Consider the following 19,259-nt stretch of genomic DNA (forward strand, 5'->3'; position numbering starts at 1 on the left):
TACGCTTTACTATAATCAGCTTTAGGGGTTTACTTTGTCTGGATATCACGCTGCAAATGTGTCACGTTTTTGATATTGCTTTGTTATATTGTCCGTAAATAATAAACAAATTAAAATAATTCTCATCACTAAAATTTTAGTACACACTATAAACTACAAATAATAATTTGATAATTCATTGTTTGATAGTTTGATTGTCAATAACGATTGTTCCTATTCATAGACCCCTTGATAATGTGAAAATTGAAAAATAAAAGTAAAAACTGCAATTACCTCTAAAAGTTGTAACCATAGTCCCTGCAATGCCTGCATCACATGAAATGTAATTAATTTCTACACAAGATAGGCCAAAAAAGTACAGGGTATTCCATTTAACAAAGTTATAATCCTTTTAAGTTAACAAAATGTACAGTCGAAAATTAAACACTCGGTATCATATTTTCTAATTTATGGATATTGTGAAAGGTTGTTCCATACGTGTTCTACTCACATACCAAATCTCAAATTGATATCTAATTGCTGGAATAAAATAGAAACGATCCCGCACAACCTTGTATCTGTCAAATTTTTCATAAAAATTTCAATATCTCAAAAACTATAAATTTTAGGAACTAGGTTTGTTATACAAAGTGACCTTAAAATTTCAAGTAGAATCCAAAAATGCAATAATATACAGGGTGTTCCATTTAAAATAACGAAGATGACGTCAACTTCCGGTATAACAGGTAGCTTTAAGTGGGCGCCATTATTTTAGTTGAGAAGGGCATGCCCGAAAACACTATTGCCCAAATTTCCAAAATTAAAATCGAAGTAGTCTCCGAAATATGTCTAATGTCTCGTCACCGTGGGACATGGATACTAGATACACCAAGAAGCCCATAATTTCACACATCCCTTCAATTTTATTTAATATTTTAGGAATACCTACCTACCTATTTAGGAGTACCTCAGGGATCACACTTGGGGCCTTTAATGTTTATGTTATATATTAATAAAATAAAAGAATGCCTTAATTACTGTAGTTTGTTAGGATATGCTGATGATTTTAAGCTATTTTTACCTATTCGTGATGTTACTGATTGTCTAAAACTTCAGAACGATCTTGACGCTTTTGTAATTTTTTGTAAAAACAATAATTTGTTTATTAATATCGACAAATGCCATATAATCACTTTTACTCGAAATAAACATCCTTTCCTATATCTATATAGTATTAATGACTTAATTTTGAATCGTAAAAATGAAATTAGAGACCTTGGAGTGATTTTTGATAGTAAAATGTTATTTGATGCCCATATTAATAAACTTATATCTAATACACTTAAGACGCTGGGTTTCATTATGAGGCAGTCGAAACAGTTCACTAATTCTAAAGCCATATTGCTTTTATATTACACATTTGTATTTAGTAAAATTAATTTTGCTTCCGTTGTATGGAATCCTCAATATAATATATATATTAGTCGTATTGAAATGATTCAACATAAATTTTTAAAATTTTTCTCTTTTAAGTGTGGACGAACTTTGAACGACAATAATTTTCATGGATTGTGTGTTGAATATAATATTATAAGTTTAGCTAACAGAAGAGTATTGGCGGATGTTATTAACCTGTATAAAATTATTAACGGTAAAATTGACTGTGTCCAATTAATTAGTAAAATATTTTTTAATATACCATGCAGGCCATTTAGGTCCTACGACTTATTTTTCATTCCTTTTAAGCATACCAATGCCTCCGCAAACTCTCCTGTGTGCAGAATGATGCGTTCTTATAACGATATTTGTAGCGGATTAGATTTATTCTCTACAACTTTAATTTCATTTAAGAGATTGCTCAAACGTATACTATTATAATATGTATTTTTATGCTATTCTTTTTATGATGCTTTTCTTTTATAATATTTCTTATGCATGCTATTTATTATCCTAAAACTTTTTGTGCTGTTGTTTGATGTATAATATCTGTTAATTTAGTGGATACTTTAGTGGGTTTTTTCGCCTGATTGTGTCCCAAATGGTAAATAAATAAATAAATATTTTAAGTTATTATCTCTATTATGTAAGCTTACCACACAGTGGAATAATCCTAAAGCAGTTACTTCTAAAACTACTAACTAAATTTTAAAAATACTTATAGTTTTAAGTACAAAGTACTTATCAATTGTGGAACAAAGTTCTTGGCACACTAAAAGTACGTAGGTATATGATATTTAGAAACTGCCACGCCAAATATATCAGAAACCCTTTTATATTTAGATCTAACTAGTGCAATATGTTATCTAGTTACCGTTGGTAGAACAAATACTACAAAAAATGTACTTAATCATCGTACGAAGATGCCCCATAATTCTAAAGCATCGATTTAAGGTACTAAATTCATGTTAGCAAAATAAGTTTTATTTTATTTGTCCAAAATCAATTGCACTAATATAAAAAACACGATGTACAGAATTGAAATATTAGCACATGACAAATATCTCTCTAATGTGTGTAATAACATCTAATTATTCACAATTCGAGTAGCTGGATGTATACTTGTATATTTGAATTTTAAATGAGTATTGTTGATAAAAATTGATATTGACAAACGACAACTTCTATTTTATCTCTTGCTTTAATATTAGATATGCTCCTATGTTGACCTGAAGATATGGTTGGGGACCGGTAGTCACATATTAAAGGAAGTTATTATAGAGATTTTTTATAAAATTTCTGAAATATTTTTACTTCCATGGGTTGATTCAATCCAATATGAAATTCGTTCTCCTTCAGTTTCGATTTTTTTTTTGTTAAAGTATCAACGAAAATTCTTTTTTCTTCAAGCGTATAATAATACTTATATTATATAGTGCAACACCTCCTTTAGAAGCAGCCTATTGTTTAACTAGTACAAATATTTTTCATTTTTTAACTAGTAAAAAAATGTAACAATGTGTAGGTAAGTATCCTAGCAACGAATTAAAGATNATTTAGAGAAAAAGACTATTTAAAAATTGCATTTTATCGCTTTATACATAATTTTTTCTACTAAAATTAGTTTGAAATCCTACATATATACTGATATTGCTCAATCGAACACCACAGGAGGTCATTTCGCAGTGACAAAATACTGAAAAGCTCTCGTCGCGTCGCCCGCCAGTTTAAGAAGTGCAACATCCATCAACTATTAAAACGCAATTTCGTCATCCAATTCCGGCTACTAACGGATTCATAGCCTGCCTAACTGGATGCTGTGTTTTGGCGTCGCCCTGGCAACCACGCTAAATAGAACGAAGATCATAGAACGTCGCCCGTCGTCGCGTCCGGCTGAAAAATGCCCAAGTCAGAGTAAGCCGCGGAGCTTTCAGTTGTTCGGTCGATGTTCCCCGACCGTCTGCGAAAAGTCTCGCCCGAACACAACCCGGAGTCTCCGGAAAGAGGGGACTCATTCCGGGATGCAGAGGCGGGCGTGTCTATAGTACTGCATCGCCGGTATCATGATATCAATCTTACGCCGCTCTGTCTGCCGGGGATGCACCCATATCGAACATTTTTTTTCTCTAAATTAATTTTAAAATGACGACGAAATCGCGACTTCCACCATTAAAAATTCCGCAAGGTAAATAAACATAAATAATAGTGCTGGCGTGTGCGTCGAATTAAGTGTAAGTGATCTCATGGGTTAAGCGGTATAGGCAATAAAAAATATTTCTGACATGTCCGTTATAAAGTCCGGTGGTCAGTTACCGTTGAAATGTTGCTGCCAAAATAGGAGTTCGGGTAATGTTAACGCTCAGAATGATGTGACTGCGAAATTGTTGTATCGCATCGCGTTTACTATTTGGCACGTGGCTTTTTACTTAGAAAATGCCACACAGCAGGTAATATCTTAGTTATATAATTTAATATCTACCGTTTTTTTTTTTTTCACATATAATCTTATTAATGCAGTCAAATAAAAGGGAACCACATTTCGAGTTATTTCACTATAATTTCGAAAAATTATTATTCTGTTTTTATGTTTTGTTAACTTTTTTTAAATAAAATCAAGGTTTTTTTATTGACCTACAAAATTATGTGTATAAGACGGATTACTTAAAAAAAAATTAAATCAACAGCTAACTTTAAAAATCTTCTAATCTGAACTAATTATTTAACAATATGGGAAAAAACTGTTTATTCCGTTCTTTTCCCAAGCAAAAAATCGCAGAAAGGGTGAGAAATAGAAGAAATAAGCAATAAAAACACTTTTATTTTATTTTTATATACGTATATATTTTTTGAATTACATCTTAATCAACATAAAAATGACACAATTAAACAAAATTTATATATTCGGGATCGAGATAACCTCAAATCTTAAATTAGTAGAGTTCAAGTACAAATTAGCAAAATATATAATAATAGGTAGATATAGATATATTTTATTCGAAACAATAAAGAGAAACAAAATCATTATTTTCCATGAGTAAACAAGGAAAAGAACCAAAATTTCAGTTTTTATAGCATGAAAAAAAAACATTAAAGCATTATTTAAATCAAACTTCAATATAAAACAAGATAGGGTTCTGAACAACAAACATTTTTTGGACTTAAGGGGGCGGTTATATGTGCATTTGTCCAGCATTTTACAAAATCTAAACAAATTAGAAACAATATCTTTTTACTGCACCAGTTATATAAGTTTTCTTCAGGGAACAACTGGGAAGACAACTGACAATACATTCAAAATAAGGAAAAAAAGCATATGTTTACCTCATATGTTATACGTTCCGTTTCCTGAATTTTGCACGCCTGTTAAACGTACAGAAAAGCACGTACGGTGATATAAACATAGTCACACCCCGCATAATGCTTTTAAGAAACTATTAACGCATGCATTAATCACAATTATTGAGTATCATTACAAATATGCTGGACGAAGCAGGAAAGGTACATTTTCTAATGTTTACATATTCTCCGTGATCTTTCAATGCGAAAAATTAAAGGAAGTTGCTCTAACTTAGCGTTATGCTTCGTCAATTCCTGGATGGATCTAGTTGTGCCATCATTGTCTTACTAAAAGTGCGATTTTTTGTCTATAAAACGCTATAGCCTTAAAGGAAAATTTTCAGATTCCGTGTGTGATGCTTCTGATTGAAAATGCTTAACATATTCAGTCTTTATTCGCTTTTTTTTAAAAGCGGAAATGGTCTGATGAGTTTTTTTATTAAAATAATTTCTAGTTTATTTCTCTAATACTATATAAGATATTTCAAATTATTCTAGGAAAAAATATTTTTTTTCGACTATTTCCAGAAATTTTGGTCGAGTTGTTTATTTTTATACACTATATTTAACTTTTTTATGTATAATTTGTATACATTTTGAATAGAGAACGTACCTACTACGATGCTGAATTATAAGAAAAATATATAAAAATATATAAATAATAAAACAATATTTAAGTAATATGAAAACGGCTATTATAGTCCAGGCGGTAGAGATGTAAAAGTAGGCTTTGGCGTTTGGGTTTGAAGTCATCTATTTTGTTGTACAGAAAAATCCCAGGTATAGGTATATGTAGAATGAGAAACCGAGTTTGCCTATTCCAAAAAAACCATTAAATTCAAGGGAACAACAAACATACAAAAAAAACGAAAAATGACTCGTTTTTCCACATATTTTTCCCTGTAACATTGAAAGTAAGCCCTAAATAAAAAAGTCATTTTTTATTTTTTGCTTATTTGACGATTTTCTCAGCAGAGCAGGAGTGGGGATGACTAGAGCAGCAACGCTGCCGCGCGCCTCCTGAGTTTCAAAATGCGTATGCGCGATAAAAGATTACTTTTCTCGGGAACGGTAGCATTTTTATCAAGACGATTTTTTTTTAATTTGATATAACAAAATGAGAGGAATACGATTATGTCATAAAAAATCAATAAAATAAATAATTTTTGCACGAATTTTAAATGGTATAGGTAATAGGTATTTTTAGCATTGATCATTGTTTATTATGACAACGAGTATCTAAAAAATTGTGTACACTTTCTAAACCTTCATATAAGCCCACGGTACGCGATAAACTTTTTGAAATTTTCTTAATTAACAATCCTGTCAATGGAAAACCACGCGATTGATCGTTGCAAAATTTTATTTTTAATTTCAATTAGTTTTTTGAGAATTAATGTGACATGATTAACTATTAACTCTATAGCAAGTTCCTCCAAAGTTTGTCAAGTTCATCCCTGTTAAACGAGATTTAACACCGTCACGCAGAATGTTGGAATTTGATAGTTAATAACTTACATATCAAACACGAATTAATATTGTCAGGAAAGTACAAATCTTACATCGAAACTTTAAAATTAGATAGAGTTAAAGTTGCAAATTTTGCGATGTAAAGTAATATTGAAATTGAAACTTGAAGGCCTTATCGCCGTTTTCGTTTGTTCTTTAACATACACTTAAAACTTGATGACAATATTCAGTTTAAATTGAACTTAAAAAGAAGTAAGCTGTTCAAACTGCCTAAACTTTATTGTGATAAAATTTGAGGTACATTTTTAAAAAATAATTATCAAACTAAATTTAAAAAAATTCTCAAACCATATGTTAATAAATTGTTACAAGTTAACCCTGAGATAGAAATACAGCAGTTAGATATTCGTCTTGATTCAAGCAATATATCTGGTACTAACTTTTCTGTGATGTTACAGTTACTTAAAGATACTGTTCCACTTTGGACCTATTGTGCTGCGATCATGACATATCCAGCTCACGCTTTTACAAGTTCCATCTGAAGATATTAATTTTAAGTGGAGCGCCATAAAAGAAGGCTCATTACCTATAAATGCTTTCTAATTTCCATTAAAAGTCGAGCTTTTTTACGTACCGAACTTAAGCTCCACGAACGCGGCCAAATTTTATGACATCTCTCTGTAATAGCTCTTAAAATCCATCACTTCACTTTACGATTTCACAACGATACATATTTTCGCCCCAGAGACTCGAGCGAAGTGAAGCGTGTTAGTACGGCGATTTAGAATTTGTTTCGGTCAGATTTCTGTTTCCACTTATTTTAAACGTAGGAAACTGTCGTACGTTTTTAGTTAAAAACATAAATGACTAGCAGAGTGAATGGAAGGGAAGTGTAGTTGATAAACAATTTTCATCAGATAAATCAATCAATAAAATTCACAATGTTCAGATATAGATCGTTTACTATTTTACTGACCATTTTGTAGTTTATACAAAATTTTAATTATAGTGTTATTTTCAACCGCAATAACGCCATTCTCAACCAACACTTCACACATTGCAAATTTCTCAAATATAAGGAATTCAACATAGATACCGTGCGTTTCGTGAAAATACGCCGCAAGCTATAGCTTCACTATTTTTGGTCCTATTTTGAAAGACATTGACATCAATGTCTATAAATATATTACAAACTGGCACTCGGTATCGTACTCTTTGTAGGCCTACTTTAAATTCAGGTGATTGTCAATTGTTTTCCGTTTTCAAATAGACCGCTATATTAATTAATTTAATAGACGCTTTTTGCCGAATCCAATGATACGTTAACTTCAATTTCAAATACAATTTCTTTTAAATTGCTTAAAAACAGTAACATTCATGTGTAAAATAATTTTTTTCATGGCACATTTGATAAATTTGTTAATACACGCAAATTAATATTAATAAGTACTTTGGTTATTTTCTCGTAAATTTCTGGTACAAATCAAACTGTCAGAAAAAAAAGTTTCAACCATATATCCGTCAAAAAATATTTAGTCAATGCCAGTTTGTATTATTTTCGAAGCCTTTAAGGCCATATACTCGGTGTAAGAAATTAGGTGAAAATATTAGATACTAGTAGTATAGTCGTTTCGATCTCAATTGAAGACCAAAGAGCTAGGCGGTATGTACCAAGTTCGATCGCTACGCGGTAACTCGGCATTAAAATATTTGAAAAACTTGTTCCCATATTTATTTAGCCATACCCATATACAGGTCTGGTCGCCCAGTTGAAGAATACGCGCGCAGGCAAACAGGGAACAAACACAGCCGGACCGGGTGACCGGCCATAAATTTCAGTTGTAGATAAATTGCCTAGCAGTGCAGTGCAGCAATGCGGAATTTGGTGTTCTATTAATCATTCATATTACAATTGCGAAAGGGAGAAATAAGAGAGATATTTTGATTACTAATATCATTACAACGTGGCATTTTGGAGACCTTTTGAAACCGAACAAAACGAAATACCGCCAGACAGAACCGGTTGTTGATGAAATAGATTTAGAATTTAAAAATAAAGATTTATATGTTCAATGTCAAGGTCTCATTTTAAATATTTACGATTGTTTAAAAAAGAAAATGAAAAATCAGATCATGAAATTATAAAAGAATTCACATATTAACTAAAGTTTCAGTGTCCACAATTTTTCGTGTTATTAAACAAGGTATTATAGATCATTGCGTAAAGGGGAAGCAAAATAAAAATTTAAAATTATCGATGTCATGACGAGAGACGTAATTCGGCGGACAATTAATAATTTATATAAAGAAAATTGAGGATATAAATAATTAAAATATGTTGTTGGCCAAATGAACATATAATAGACATTTTCTACACATTATACACAAATTTTTATTACTTTTTACCTTTAGCAGAAAACTTTTTTAGGGACGCCTATGAAACTCATTAAACTTTATTGCTAGGCGTTTTTATACATTTTCAACTGACTTCGAAGAGAACAGTAGTAGTACCCACTGTTTCTACTAAAAGAATACATTCACTTTTTTTATGAACATTGAATATGGATTTTCTGTGGCTTCTAGAGAAATTTAGTCGGAAACCCCAACATCACATAACTTTTTCTCTGCGATGACGTTAAATTTTCTGGCTTTACCAGGTCTTCCAGTGTGATAAAAAACCTGATGTCGAAACACTGGAAATTCAAATATACCTACAAAAGTGCAAATAACAAATGAGCCCAAATTATTCTATACCCAAACATTACAAAAATCATGCACTGACAAAAATAACAAAATAAAATACTACTGTCGCCTCACCTTATTTTTCCTAAAACAAAAGGCTATCTAAGAATTCCGAATCGAATCAGTCCTTCCAGTTCATGCTCTTCGGCACGTGACACAAATATTTTGCGGTCATTATAAAACCAATCGGTGAATCGGGGACATACGTTTATTTAATCATCGGTGCCGTATATGTGCATTACGTCAGCCATTGGAATTTTTAATTAGAAAAATATTCAAATTCAAGAGCTAAAAATAAACCGGTACACCCACAAAATAACATCATACCTACAGTTCCAGTCGCAGATATGCAAAATGTCCACCAACCTGCTATTCCTTAACAGGTGTGTGACAGAAACACGACCACATTCATATATTTTAATACCGGTTAGGTTTACTGATATTAGTTGCATATCAAACTGCCAAGAAAAACTGATACCTCACTAATAGGGTAGTTATTTCATCAATTTTTTAATTACTGACCGTTTTGAGCAAAAAAATGAGGTACAAATATATGTTACAATATGAGCGGCTGACGTAATTTAAAGAAATTTACGCATTAGAAGTATTGAGAAATTCATGAACCAAAAAATGCTATTTATTAACTTCATTTTACATTTATATAACATTTTATATAGACATTTCATGCGACCCTGCTACCGCCAAATATACATGTCATATTAGTGTCTTCTGCAGCTACTAACTGGAAATTCGAAAGCAACGGGTGGGTGGTCGTTAAAGAATCACGAGCGGCTCTGTTCCCTTTGTGCTTCATCCCTGAGGATATCATCTCACCTAAGCCATCAACCAACCCATAGCGAAATAGGTGATGATGTTACCCAGAGGGGTCTCCCTTAGATTGGCCATGATAGGCCGGCTGTCTCCCATTATGGATTTTCTAGTTGACGTTAGGTATCCTTTGATAATTATGAATATCTCCTGACTAGAACTGTGCCTGTTTGAAATAATTTTGCATATTTAATGAAGTTTGCGTCATTTGCCTCGAGATAACGAGCGCAACTCCAAACAAACGAAAATAAACAAATGTTTTTAAAAATAACCGCTTCCTATCCGTTTTCATAAATGTTTACATAACTGTTAATGCAAGGCATTAAATATGATTTTTGAACAGCTTATTCACAAGAAGATCGAATAATGTTTTACATATTTAGTATTGTGAAAAAATAAATGCCTATATTATTTATTACAAAAAGATATAGGTATATTTATTAAGTATCTAGAGAAATAAACATGTTTTGCCGCAATCGGCGACACTGGTTGAAGAACATTCAAAATATAGTAAGAAAAATATCCGAAAGCCTCAACAACATTTACAACTCAAATTCAATCAAGTTTGGATTTGTTAAGAATCTGAAATATTATAAATAAACCCATTAACAATTCAGCCATTGAATTATTTTTTGTAAAGAATGCTTGAAGTTTGATACCAAGAAAACTCTTACAATGGAATGAAATAAGTGAAGTTTTATTCATGTCGAAAGTTAACTTTTTACACCCACCTTTAATGTAGCGTATTTTTAAATAAAGTAGATATGATATCGATTAAATTAAGGCTAAAATTCTACAAAAAATCGTACCTCGATATCAAATGATCAGTGGCGTGCATACATTATTTTTAAACATATTTTTTCAAGATTTATTTTTCCTATAGGTTAATCTTAAATTAACATTCTTAATTTCAAAGTAAGTTCGTAATGCTTTATTAAAATGTAATGCATCAACTCAAAGGAGAGAATTTGACAGATGTCGAAAAATAAAAAAATATTACACAAAAATATTGTTTTAAGGCTATTCTTGAATATTTTAATTTGATTTTAACAGCAGAGGTCAATAAAATCAATTAGCTGAAGTTTCGATACCAGAAAAATTTTCAAAATTTCACATAAAAAAATTATCATAAATTCCATAAAAAGATTGACTTGGACCTCAGCAAACAATTTCAGTATGTAAATTACTTGCAATTGCAAGTTTATATAAAAAAGATTGAGAGACAACAACACTTAGTAATGGCAAAACAAAAAATAAAATTCGTAATAAAAGGAATTTAGAAAAATATCTTTAAAGAATTACGTAAAAGCAGTTGTAGGGAAAGTATTTTTATAAGAAAAATAAACTTAGAAGAGTTTAGTTTTAAGAAGTGAAAGTGTGAAAAACCGAAACTCAAAAAACTTGACAGCAATGACACAAGTCACAAACTAGATCTTAATATAAAGAGGAAAAGGATTTATAGAACTCATAACACGAGGGAAGAATAGAGGATATAGTAATTCAGAATAGCCAAGCAACAAACTCAACGATATATTGGGTGATTAAAAAACCGTACAAAATACACTAGGATTGGTCTTAGAAAGGACTAGCAGACAACAAAGTGGTTATTTTTAATAATTTTTGCAATAGGTTATAAAAAATTTGTTTCACTTTCCCAAACTGTCTTTGAAACTTTTTCTGAATCAAATTTTAAAACCAAAATACGATACTTTGAAAAGAAAAATAAATCAGTTAAAAAACAAAATTCAGTAAAAATAATCATATTTAGAGATAACAAATAAAGTACCGGGTTGAAAAATTCGCTACAAACAAAATACAAACATTTTTTGCCAGTAAAACATGAAAAATTATAAAGAAGAACTATCTATCAAATAAGTCGAACAACAACAACATGGCTCATACTGAGTAAACGGTTCTTTAAGTCTATGCATCCCGACTGCACCTTGATATATCCGATAGCGATCGACTAAAAAATCAATGAGTAAATTGCATATATTGACTGCAGTTATCATTAATCCCGCACCAGTTCTGTAATTTAACACTTGGTAATGTCCGTTTTATCGCGGGCCGTTAATTGAAGAAAAATACACAGAACAAGTTCTAGGGCATTTATATGCATATAAATCTAGTTACCCGGACAGAAAACAATCGCTTTGACATTTAGATATTTTGAATAAATTACTAAAGCGCAAGGAGCAATTATTTCCTACGGTTTGAGTTACTTGCCAACGTAAGTGACGTGGGTGTGTGATTACATTGCTATGTAGCATTTGTTTTGTCATGTGTTTAGAAAGTGTTAACAGTACAGATCGAAGACCGGTCTCTCGGTGGACAATGGACATTATTGCTGCGTTCTGTGATAAGCCGCAAACAATACGTAGATTTCTCTGAGCAGAACGCTGATATAAGTTACATTTTGTATGCAAATCGGGTGAGTGTTATTGACAAAAACAAAACGCAAATACGAGTATTACTTGAAATTAGTTTAAGTTCTAAGTTATTAACAATGAAACATAATTTTGCTTCAGAGAACTATGATCTTGGTAATAAATAACGATTTTGTTGAACGATGTTTCGTTTTAATCTATTCCTAATAGAAATACAAGTTTAAAAGCGGGTATAAACTTGGGTTGAAGTATTCACAACCTCAGAACAGTTTTGCTGAAATCGAGACAACGAATAATCGGAACCGAGCCCTACTGATAAAGTATGTAAAAGGTGGAGGTTTATCCAGTACATATAAATTTGCCAAAAGCTACTTTGTAACCCCCTTTTCAAGGAATTGCTTATAAAATGGAAAGAGCTTTTCCACATGCTTTCATTTACTAATTTGCAGATCTTTCTAATAACCTTCTTTCCAAAATAAAGTTAAAATCATCCCAAAACCAAGTCATTAAAATGTTTTCATAGATGTATGAATTTAAGATTTTGGAACGTAAATTCGCACAGAAAACGCACAAAGAATTACACTGGGATTTTTTTCAATTAGGCCGAAAGAACTAGCTAGTGTAGTGAATGGACTTTTTTTCTAGCTGCTCCATTATTTACTAGTTTAAATTTAATACAAATTGGTAAACAATAACAAAACCTCAAAGACACGCCTTTTATTTCACACATAATTGGAAACAGATATTAAATGGGTTGGTCACGAATTTGCCTACCCGATTTTAAAACGCTTTCATACAAGAAACTTTGTTTTTCGTTAAAACAATTACTTGATAGATTAAGAGTTTTTACTTACTGTTGGAACGAAGCAATATAAAAGTCAAGGTTACCTTCAATGCAATTATATCTATCTCATCTCTGATCTACATCTACATCTGACTATGTATCTATGCAAATTATGAAGAGTGACTTAAAAAATATTGGACCAAGAAAATAATCCCGTGGACCATTCAGATTATTTATTTATAGTATGCGTCAAATACTGGGTGATTTCACTTTAAATTAATCTTTATAGAACCGTAAGTGTTCATTATAAACTTTTTAGACACTTTTTCGTGCATTTATTTGTATGTTTCTATAGTAGGATCATATTTGATGCAAAGTAATAAATCATTGCCTGTCAAGGGAACCAATGAAGTACGCTTTTAAGGGTTTTACAAATTGAATAATTTCTTTATACATTATGAAGGGACGAGGGGATCAGTTCACGTCTGGCACCCTTGTTCCTACAAAAATTCCTTTATTCTCATAAACTATTTATTTTAAATGTAATTTATTATATATCCAATTTGTTCCCTAAATTCCACATATGTACTACATTTTACCTCTGCACGCGCCACTGTTGTTTATTTGTTTTTTGGAAGCGCTCTCTAATTGACGGCAAAGCTCGCCCGGTTAATATTTGACGTATAACCGACCAGTTCGTACACTCGATGCACCTGGGCGACTACAGCTACTACCAGAACACAGTGCATATGCAGCGGTATTTCAGATTTTACATTGAATTTCATTTTAAATTTGAAATGATTTATTTTACGCCTCCTAAAAATGATGACACGATTTTCCTTTGATAAAAGACCGACAACTTTTTGCTCTACATTGCATCGAATACGATCCTACTATAAGTTACAAATACTTTTAATTTTAATTCCATCACTATAGTCAGTGGCGTGCGACCGGAATGCGGGAGTCTGTTTTTATGTAATAAAAATGAACGACACAAAGTTTTTCCAAATCACCCTGTACAATTTTTTTAATTAAACTTTACTCGGGTTCTCCTAGGTTTTCGAAACGTCTTCTGTACCTGGCAATAAATGTGAAATGTTCACTAAATTACTGAAGACTCCTGCCTTTTTTGTTGGTTTCGCAAGTAGTGACTCTGCAACAAATGAAAGTCTTCTTAATGAACGCCGCAAACTAGAAAGATAATCTCGTCGCTACGGATTAAGAGAACCTGTATTTGTTCGCCGCATTACTTAGTAAATATAAAAATTTGCTTCCACCTCATGAAAGGCTACACCTACAACTAATGACCGAGACCTTCGGCGCCGATGTGTTTCGCATGTTAGCTTCATTTTTTTATCTATATTTAATCGGATATGAAAACTAATTGCTTTTTCTTGTTACAGCATACCCACGATGAGCCAGTGAAGAATGGCACAGACATACATAAAGTGAGTACCTAAGCACAAGATTTCGTCGCTTTTTTAAACGTTCTTTTAAATAATTTTCCTACCCCACTGCTGGACAAGCAGCGCATGCACATTGAGAACTGGGCTATGCATTGTTGTCAAATCTTATAATTTAAAGGATTAAAGATTATTAAAAAGCAATTCTTCACATCACTCGCCGTGAGGTACTGCTCTTTGGGATAATCCATCTGATATCGTCTTCTTGTAACATAATCTTTTTCCTCGGACAAAAAGTAGACTCTAATTATATCAACTCTTTCTTGATTTATAGCCATGCTTTTTCATAATACCATTTAAAAACTTGAAAACAAAAACACAATACACTGTACTGTCACTAAACACTGAAATAAATAACTTTATAAGGTGTTACACTTACACCACACAAAGGTAATGTAACAGACTATATATTCAGCCAATCCCGTTCCGCCGAATTAACGTAGCAGTTTGTTTTTAACGCGTTTACATCTCGTCAAATCATAACACCTGCAACATCGGCATGTAAACAGAACAACGGAGGCTATCCTTCGTTGCCCCTACCCCCTCCCTTCATAAGCGTTAAATTTAAAATGTTCACGTTTTAATTTTCTTGCTATTTTATTTATTTTGGATTAATTTAATGTCTACCACCAATTCGCTGCTAAAGTGGCTAAATAAGAAAAAAATGTGGAAATATACCGTATTTCTTTACATACGTCGCCTGTACGTACTGACAGTAATATAGTTCAGGTCAATGTTAGAGGTCATTGACACTGATATTCAAATATAAAACATGCGCTGTTTAAGAAAACGCTAACATAAATGTTTGTAAAAACTTGAAATGATTTCATATTAATCAGATTAGTATTTTCACTCATTTTTTATTGTTAGTTCTTTAAAACGGCAAAAAAAATATTTTAAGATACAAACTAGTTTTATTGACAGTTGCAACGTATATGTATGTATACATACCAATATTGCATGCAACATTTTTTAAAACAATTTTTTTAATGTTCGGCTCTTCGTCCACATTGACACCAAATATGCTAACTAAAATAACACGTCGTTTCATTAGTTTCGTTGTGTAGCAGTTGATTAAAAAAAAATTATTTAAAATTAGTAACGTATCTACGTACCAGTTTTAGTTAATATTTAATAAATCGTGTAAAACTTATAATTTTTTCTTATAAATAGATTTTTTTTAAGTTCGGCTCTTCCACCACAGTGATATCAAAAAAATATGGACACTTTAAAATAACAAGTCCGTAAATTATACCACAACTTCATACGTAAATTCCGAGAGCGCTGGTTTACTCCGTTCAGTGGCATCGTACAAAGGAATTAAAGCGCAGTTTAAAAAACTAATTATAACTCTAGTAGGTACCTATTTATTTGATTGAAAAAAAAAGAATTCCAGATTCGTATTTTCTTGGTTGGAAGCAGATCTGTCACTGTATCTGTCACTCTACTTAACGATCGTCCCTTCCTGTGAGTTTCAAAAAAGAAATGACACAACATTTTCAGTACTATACTCTTTGCCAATGAATTGATCTAATTATATCTTTAAGATTGCAAAATATTCTTACATGAATATGTAGATATCAAAAAATCAAATCTCCGTCAGTATTCTTACAATCCTTTTACAATCATAAGCCTAATCTTTATTAGAGACAGATTATCCTTTTTATCCTGAACGTCATCTTCAGCACAGAAATAGCATTAAATTTATTATATTACCTTAATTATCTTATATTTAGTCATTACTTTGTCGTAATGGCAAATAATCAACATTGATAAGAACGTATCCACTAAATCAAGCTGCATTTTCTGTAGTTCACTTTAATATTTCTTTTAAAGAACTAATAGAAAAATAATATACGTATACGGCATATTTCAATTATATTAAGTTTCAACAATCAAGATAAACATGAAATTAATTTAATTTAATTTTTGTAAAATCTTATAGATACCTCCAAATTCATCAACAGGAAGGAGATTTTCAAATAAATAAAATGTTAAAAGGTAATATCCAAAATTCAGGTCACTTTATACTTCCTCAATGTGGATTTTATCAAAGAAAATGGTAAAACCACAAAACCCATGTTAATTTCCCTTGCCAAATATTATATATGTTTTAGATAAATCCAGGAAATTTAACTATTTTTCAGGCTTAGATTTAGCAAGTGGCTACCACTAAATTGAAATTCAAACCGGATATATCCCAAAAACAACGTTTTCAACTGAGGTGGGTAATTATGAATTCAACCGAATACCTTTTGGTTTTAAAACTGTATCTAGCATTTTACATCGTTGTATAAATAATATTTTAATCGGATTTCAAAACAGAATTTGCACTGTTTGCCTTGATATCAGCAAATTTAGAAAAATATTGTCAACTTAAAGAGATATCAGAATGTTTAAAACAAAATATAAATTATTTAGACCAAAGACCATAAGACCAAACTGTTAAAAGTGCAGCGGGAAAAAATTCACAGCCGCAAAATCAGATAAACAAACCAACACAAACAACACAAACGTTTTTTGGGTGCTCTTTTTAACTCATATATGCACATATTCCTTTTTCAAGCAACAAACGACTTAGATCATACTGTAACTGTTGTACCATGTATGTACTTCCTTATGGTTCGTCGGACTTATAAGTAGGTGTTAATATTTACATTCTTAGGTATGTTATTCATCTGGTACTTTCAGTTATATAAGGTTACCTTGTTCTGTAGAATGAATGGAAATGTAGTTCATCAAATAGTCTCTCTCTATTAAATAAACCTATTACAATGTTGAGAACAGGAAATGTAGGACCGAGAATTCAATAAAATACATTAGTACCTATCACTAATGAGATTCAATTGTGTTTTAGGCTTAAAATATTGTGTTTCCACGCTTCATCGATCGAGACCTTTCGTTATTCACTTTCGATTCACGAGACAATTATTAAATCAGTCCGCATTTATTTTCGTAACACGCCAGTAATCTTGGAATTCCGTCTGGGTAAATTACAGGCCTTCCTACTGCATTCTACAGGTATTAAACGGGCACAAAAAACGTCTATACAAATTAAAGTGTTCACCTAAGATCCGGTTGCTTTCAAGAAACCGTGTAATTTTTTTCATCCTGCGTTCCGAGTCTATTGCTAGAAATAAATCTAAATAATTATATGTAGGTATCATTCATTAAAAAATGTATTTGGTATTCGAAATTCGAAATTCGTCGAAATTTTTTAGGACAAATTTGAAAAAACAGGAATGTATTGTGTAGCAAAATATGTTAAACATTGCGCACACAAGTCGGTTGGAAAAGTCTTGAAACTTTTAACCCAGTATGTTATCAATATTCCAAAACTTCAAATATTTGTGTGCTTAGATATTCTAATCATTTTGGATTATATTTTTTACGTTCATTTGACAGTATTCAAATACAAACAGCAACAGCTCAATTTATTCTTTGTTGATGTTCTCTATATCCGAGTCTATTTTCCCTGTCAACATACTGAATATTCAGTAGATCCAGAGCAAAGCTTGAGCAAGCGAAATAGGATAAGTTGAATATACAATATTCAAATACAGATTTGCATAATAAACTTTAATTAATCTGTTTCTGAAGTTCCTATTAGCTTGAAATCCTCCTTGTGTTTCTTTGATAAATGTATAATACTTAAGATTTTCCGACTTGATATAGAACGTGGATATATTTGACTTGTATGCCCGGTTTATTTTTATAAACTGATTTACTGATGGCGCTATGGCCCGTTTCCACAAGAAAATAAAAAACCACGGCGCTACCCCAACTATTATCGTGCTTTCCGTTTTGGAACTGTGACAAAATCCAAAAACAACACGATTTTTATTCCCACAAGCCACTGAATACGAGCCGGACGAAGAATCACGCCGGTACCAACGAATAAAATATGAACACAGATTCAATTTCAGCATGCATTTAATAAATTAACAGCTCGGTTTGTTTCAGCGGCTAATAGAAAAAATTGCCTTGCGTGCCTCGGCGCAATCACACGCTTGTCTCGTGTTATAAACACGCTCGTGTTTTTGCAATAAAATTATGATATCATCATTATTTAAAGTTTGGTGTATTGTCTGTGAACATGCTATTAAGTGTATAATAAAAATTTCGGCGACGACTGTGTATTTATGTATTTTTCCAACAAATCGTAAATAGAAGACTTCCTGCTGCTATCTAATCAATCAGACTGATGTCATATATTTTCAGAATGGTTTATCAATACTTACGGCCTTCTTTTTTTAGTTTTCAAATACAAATTACAATATATCAAGTAGATATGTTCATATTAAATCATAAAATTTATTGTTGTTCTATTATTATTATATTTATTAACAAAGAAAAAAACAAAACATCAAAAGTACCCTTCGCAATTTGTCAGTGAATTAAATCATGCCACTTTTACCTCATACTTACCCGATAAAATTGAAAAAAATAGCATTTTCAGTAGCTGCAATTTAGAATTAATAGAAAGAATTATGGATATACTTCTCATTGTTGTTTTTCGACCCACATTTAGAACATGTTGATAAATACCATAAAGATTGACCCAAAACTCATGCAAGAAATAATTTTGATAGAAAACACAGGTTTTAATTAAAAATTGTAAATTTTTTAGTGATTCATAAAGTACCTATACAGTATAGGAATATGTATAGAATAGCATATCAGCTTTGCTGTTAATATACGCACCCTTTTGTCACAATTTTGCATGACCGTTTTGCATAAATACGGCTATTTCGTTGATACAGGCCTCAATTTCCTCCTTTAGGGCTTGGGTGGTTGTGGGCTTGTTGGCATAAACCTTAAGACTTCAAAAAA

General features: G+C 31.6%; 1 protein-coding gene across 8 annotated transcripts in view; it reads left to right on the top strand.

The window, feature by feature from the left end:
* LOC108903388 (tensin-1) overlaps positions 1-19,259 on the top strand; it is a 627,358-nt gene that overhangs the window by 471,690 nt on the left and 136,409 nt on the right. For all 8 annotated transcript variants that reach the window (XM_018705546.2, XM_018705547.2, XM_018705548.2 and 5 more), the window contains one exon: positions 14,367-14,411. In XM_018705546.2, the coding sequence (XP_018561062.1) occupies positions 14,367-14,411 (45 nt within the window). The remainder of the gene's footprint in view (positions 1-14,366; positions 14,412-19,259) is intronic.

Source organism: Anoplophora glabripennis, unplaced genomic scaffold (assembly GCF_000390285.2).
Source record: "Anoplophora glabripennis isolate ALB-LARVAE unplaced genomic scaffold, Agla_2.0 scaffold52, whole genome shotgun sequence".
In the NCBI taxonomy this organism is placed as follows: domain Eukaryota; kingdom Metazoa; phylum Arthropoda; class Insecta; order Coleoptera; family Cerambycidae; genus Anoplophora; species Anoplophora glabripennis.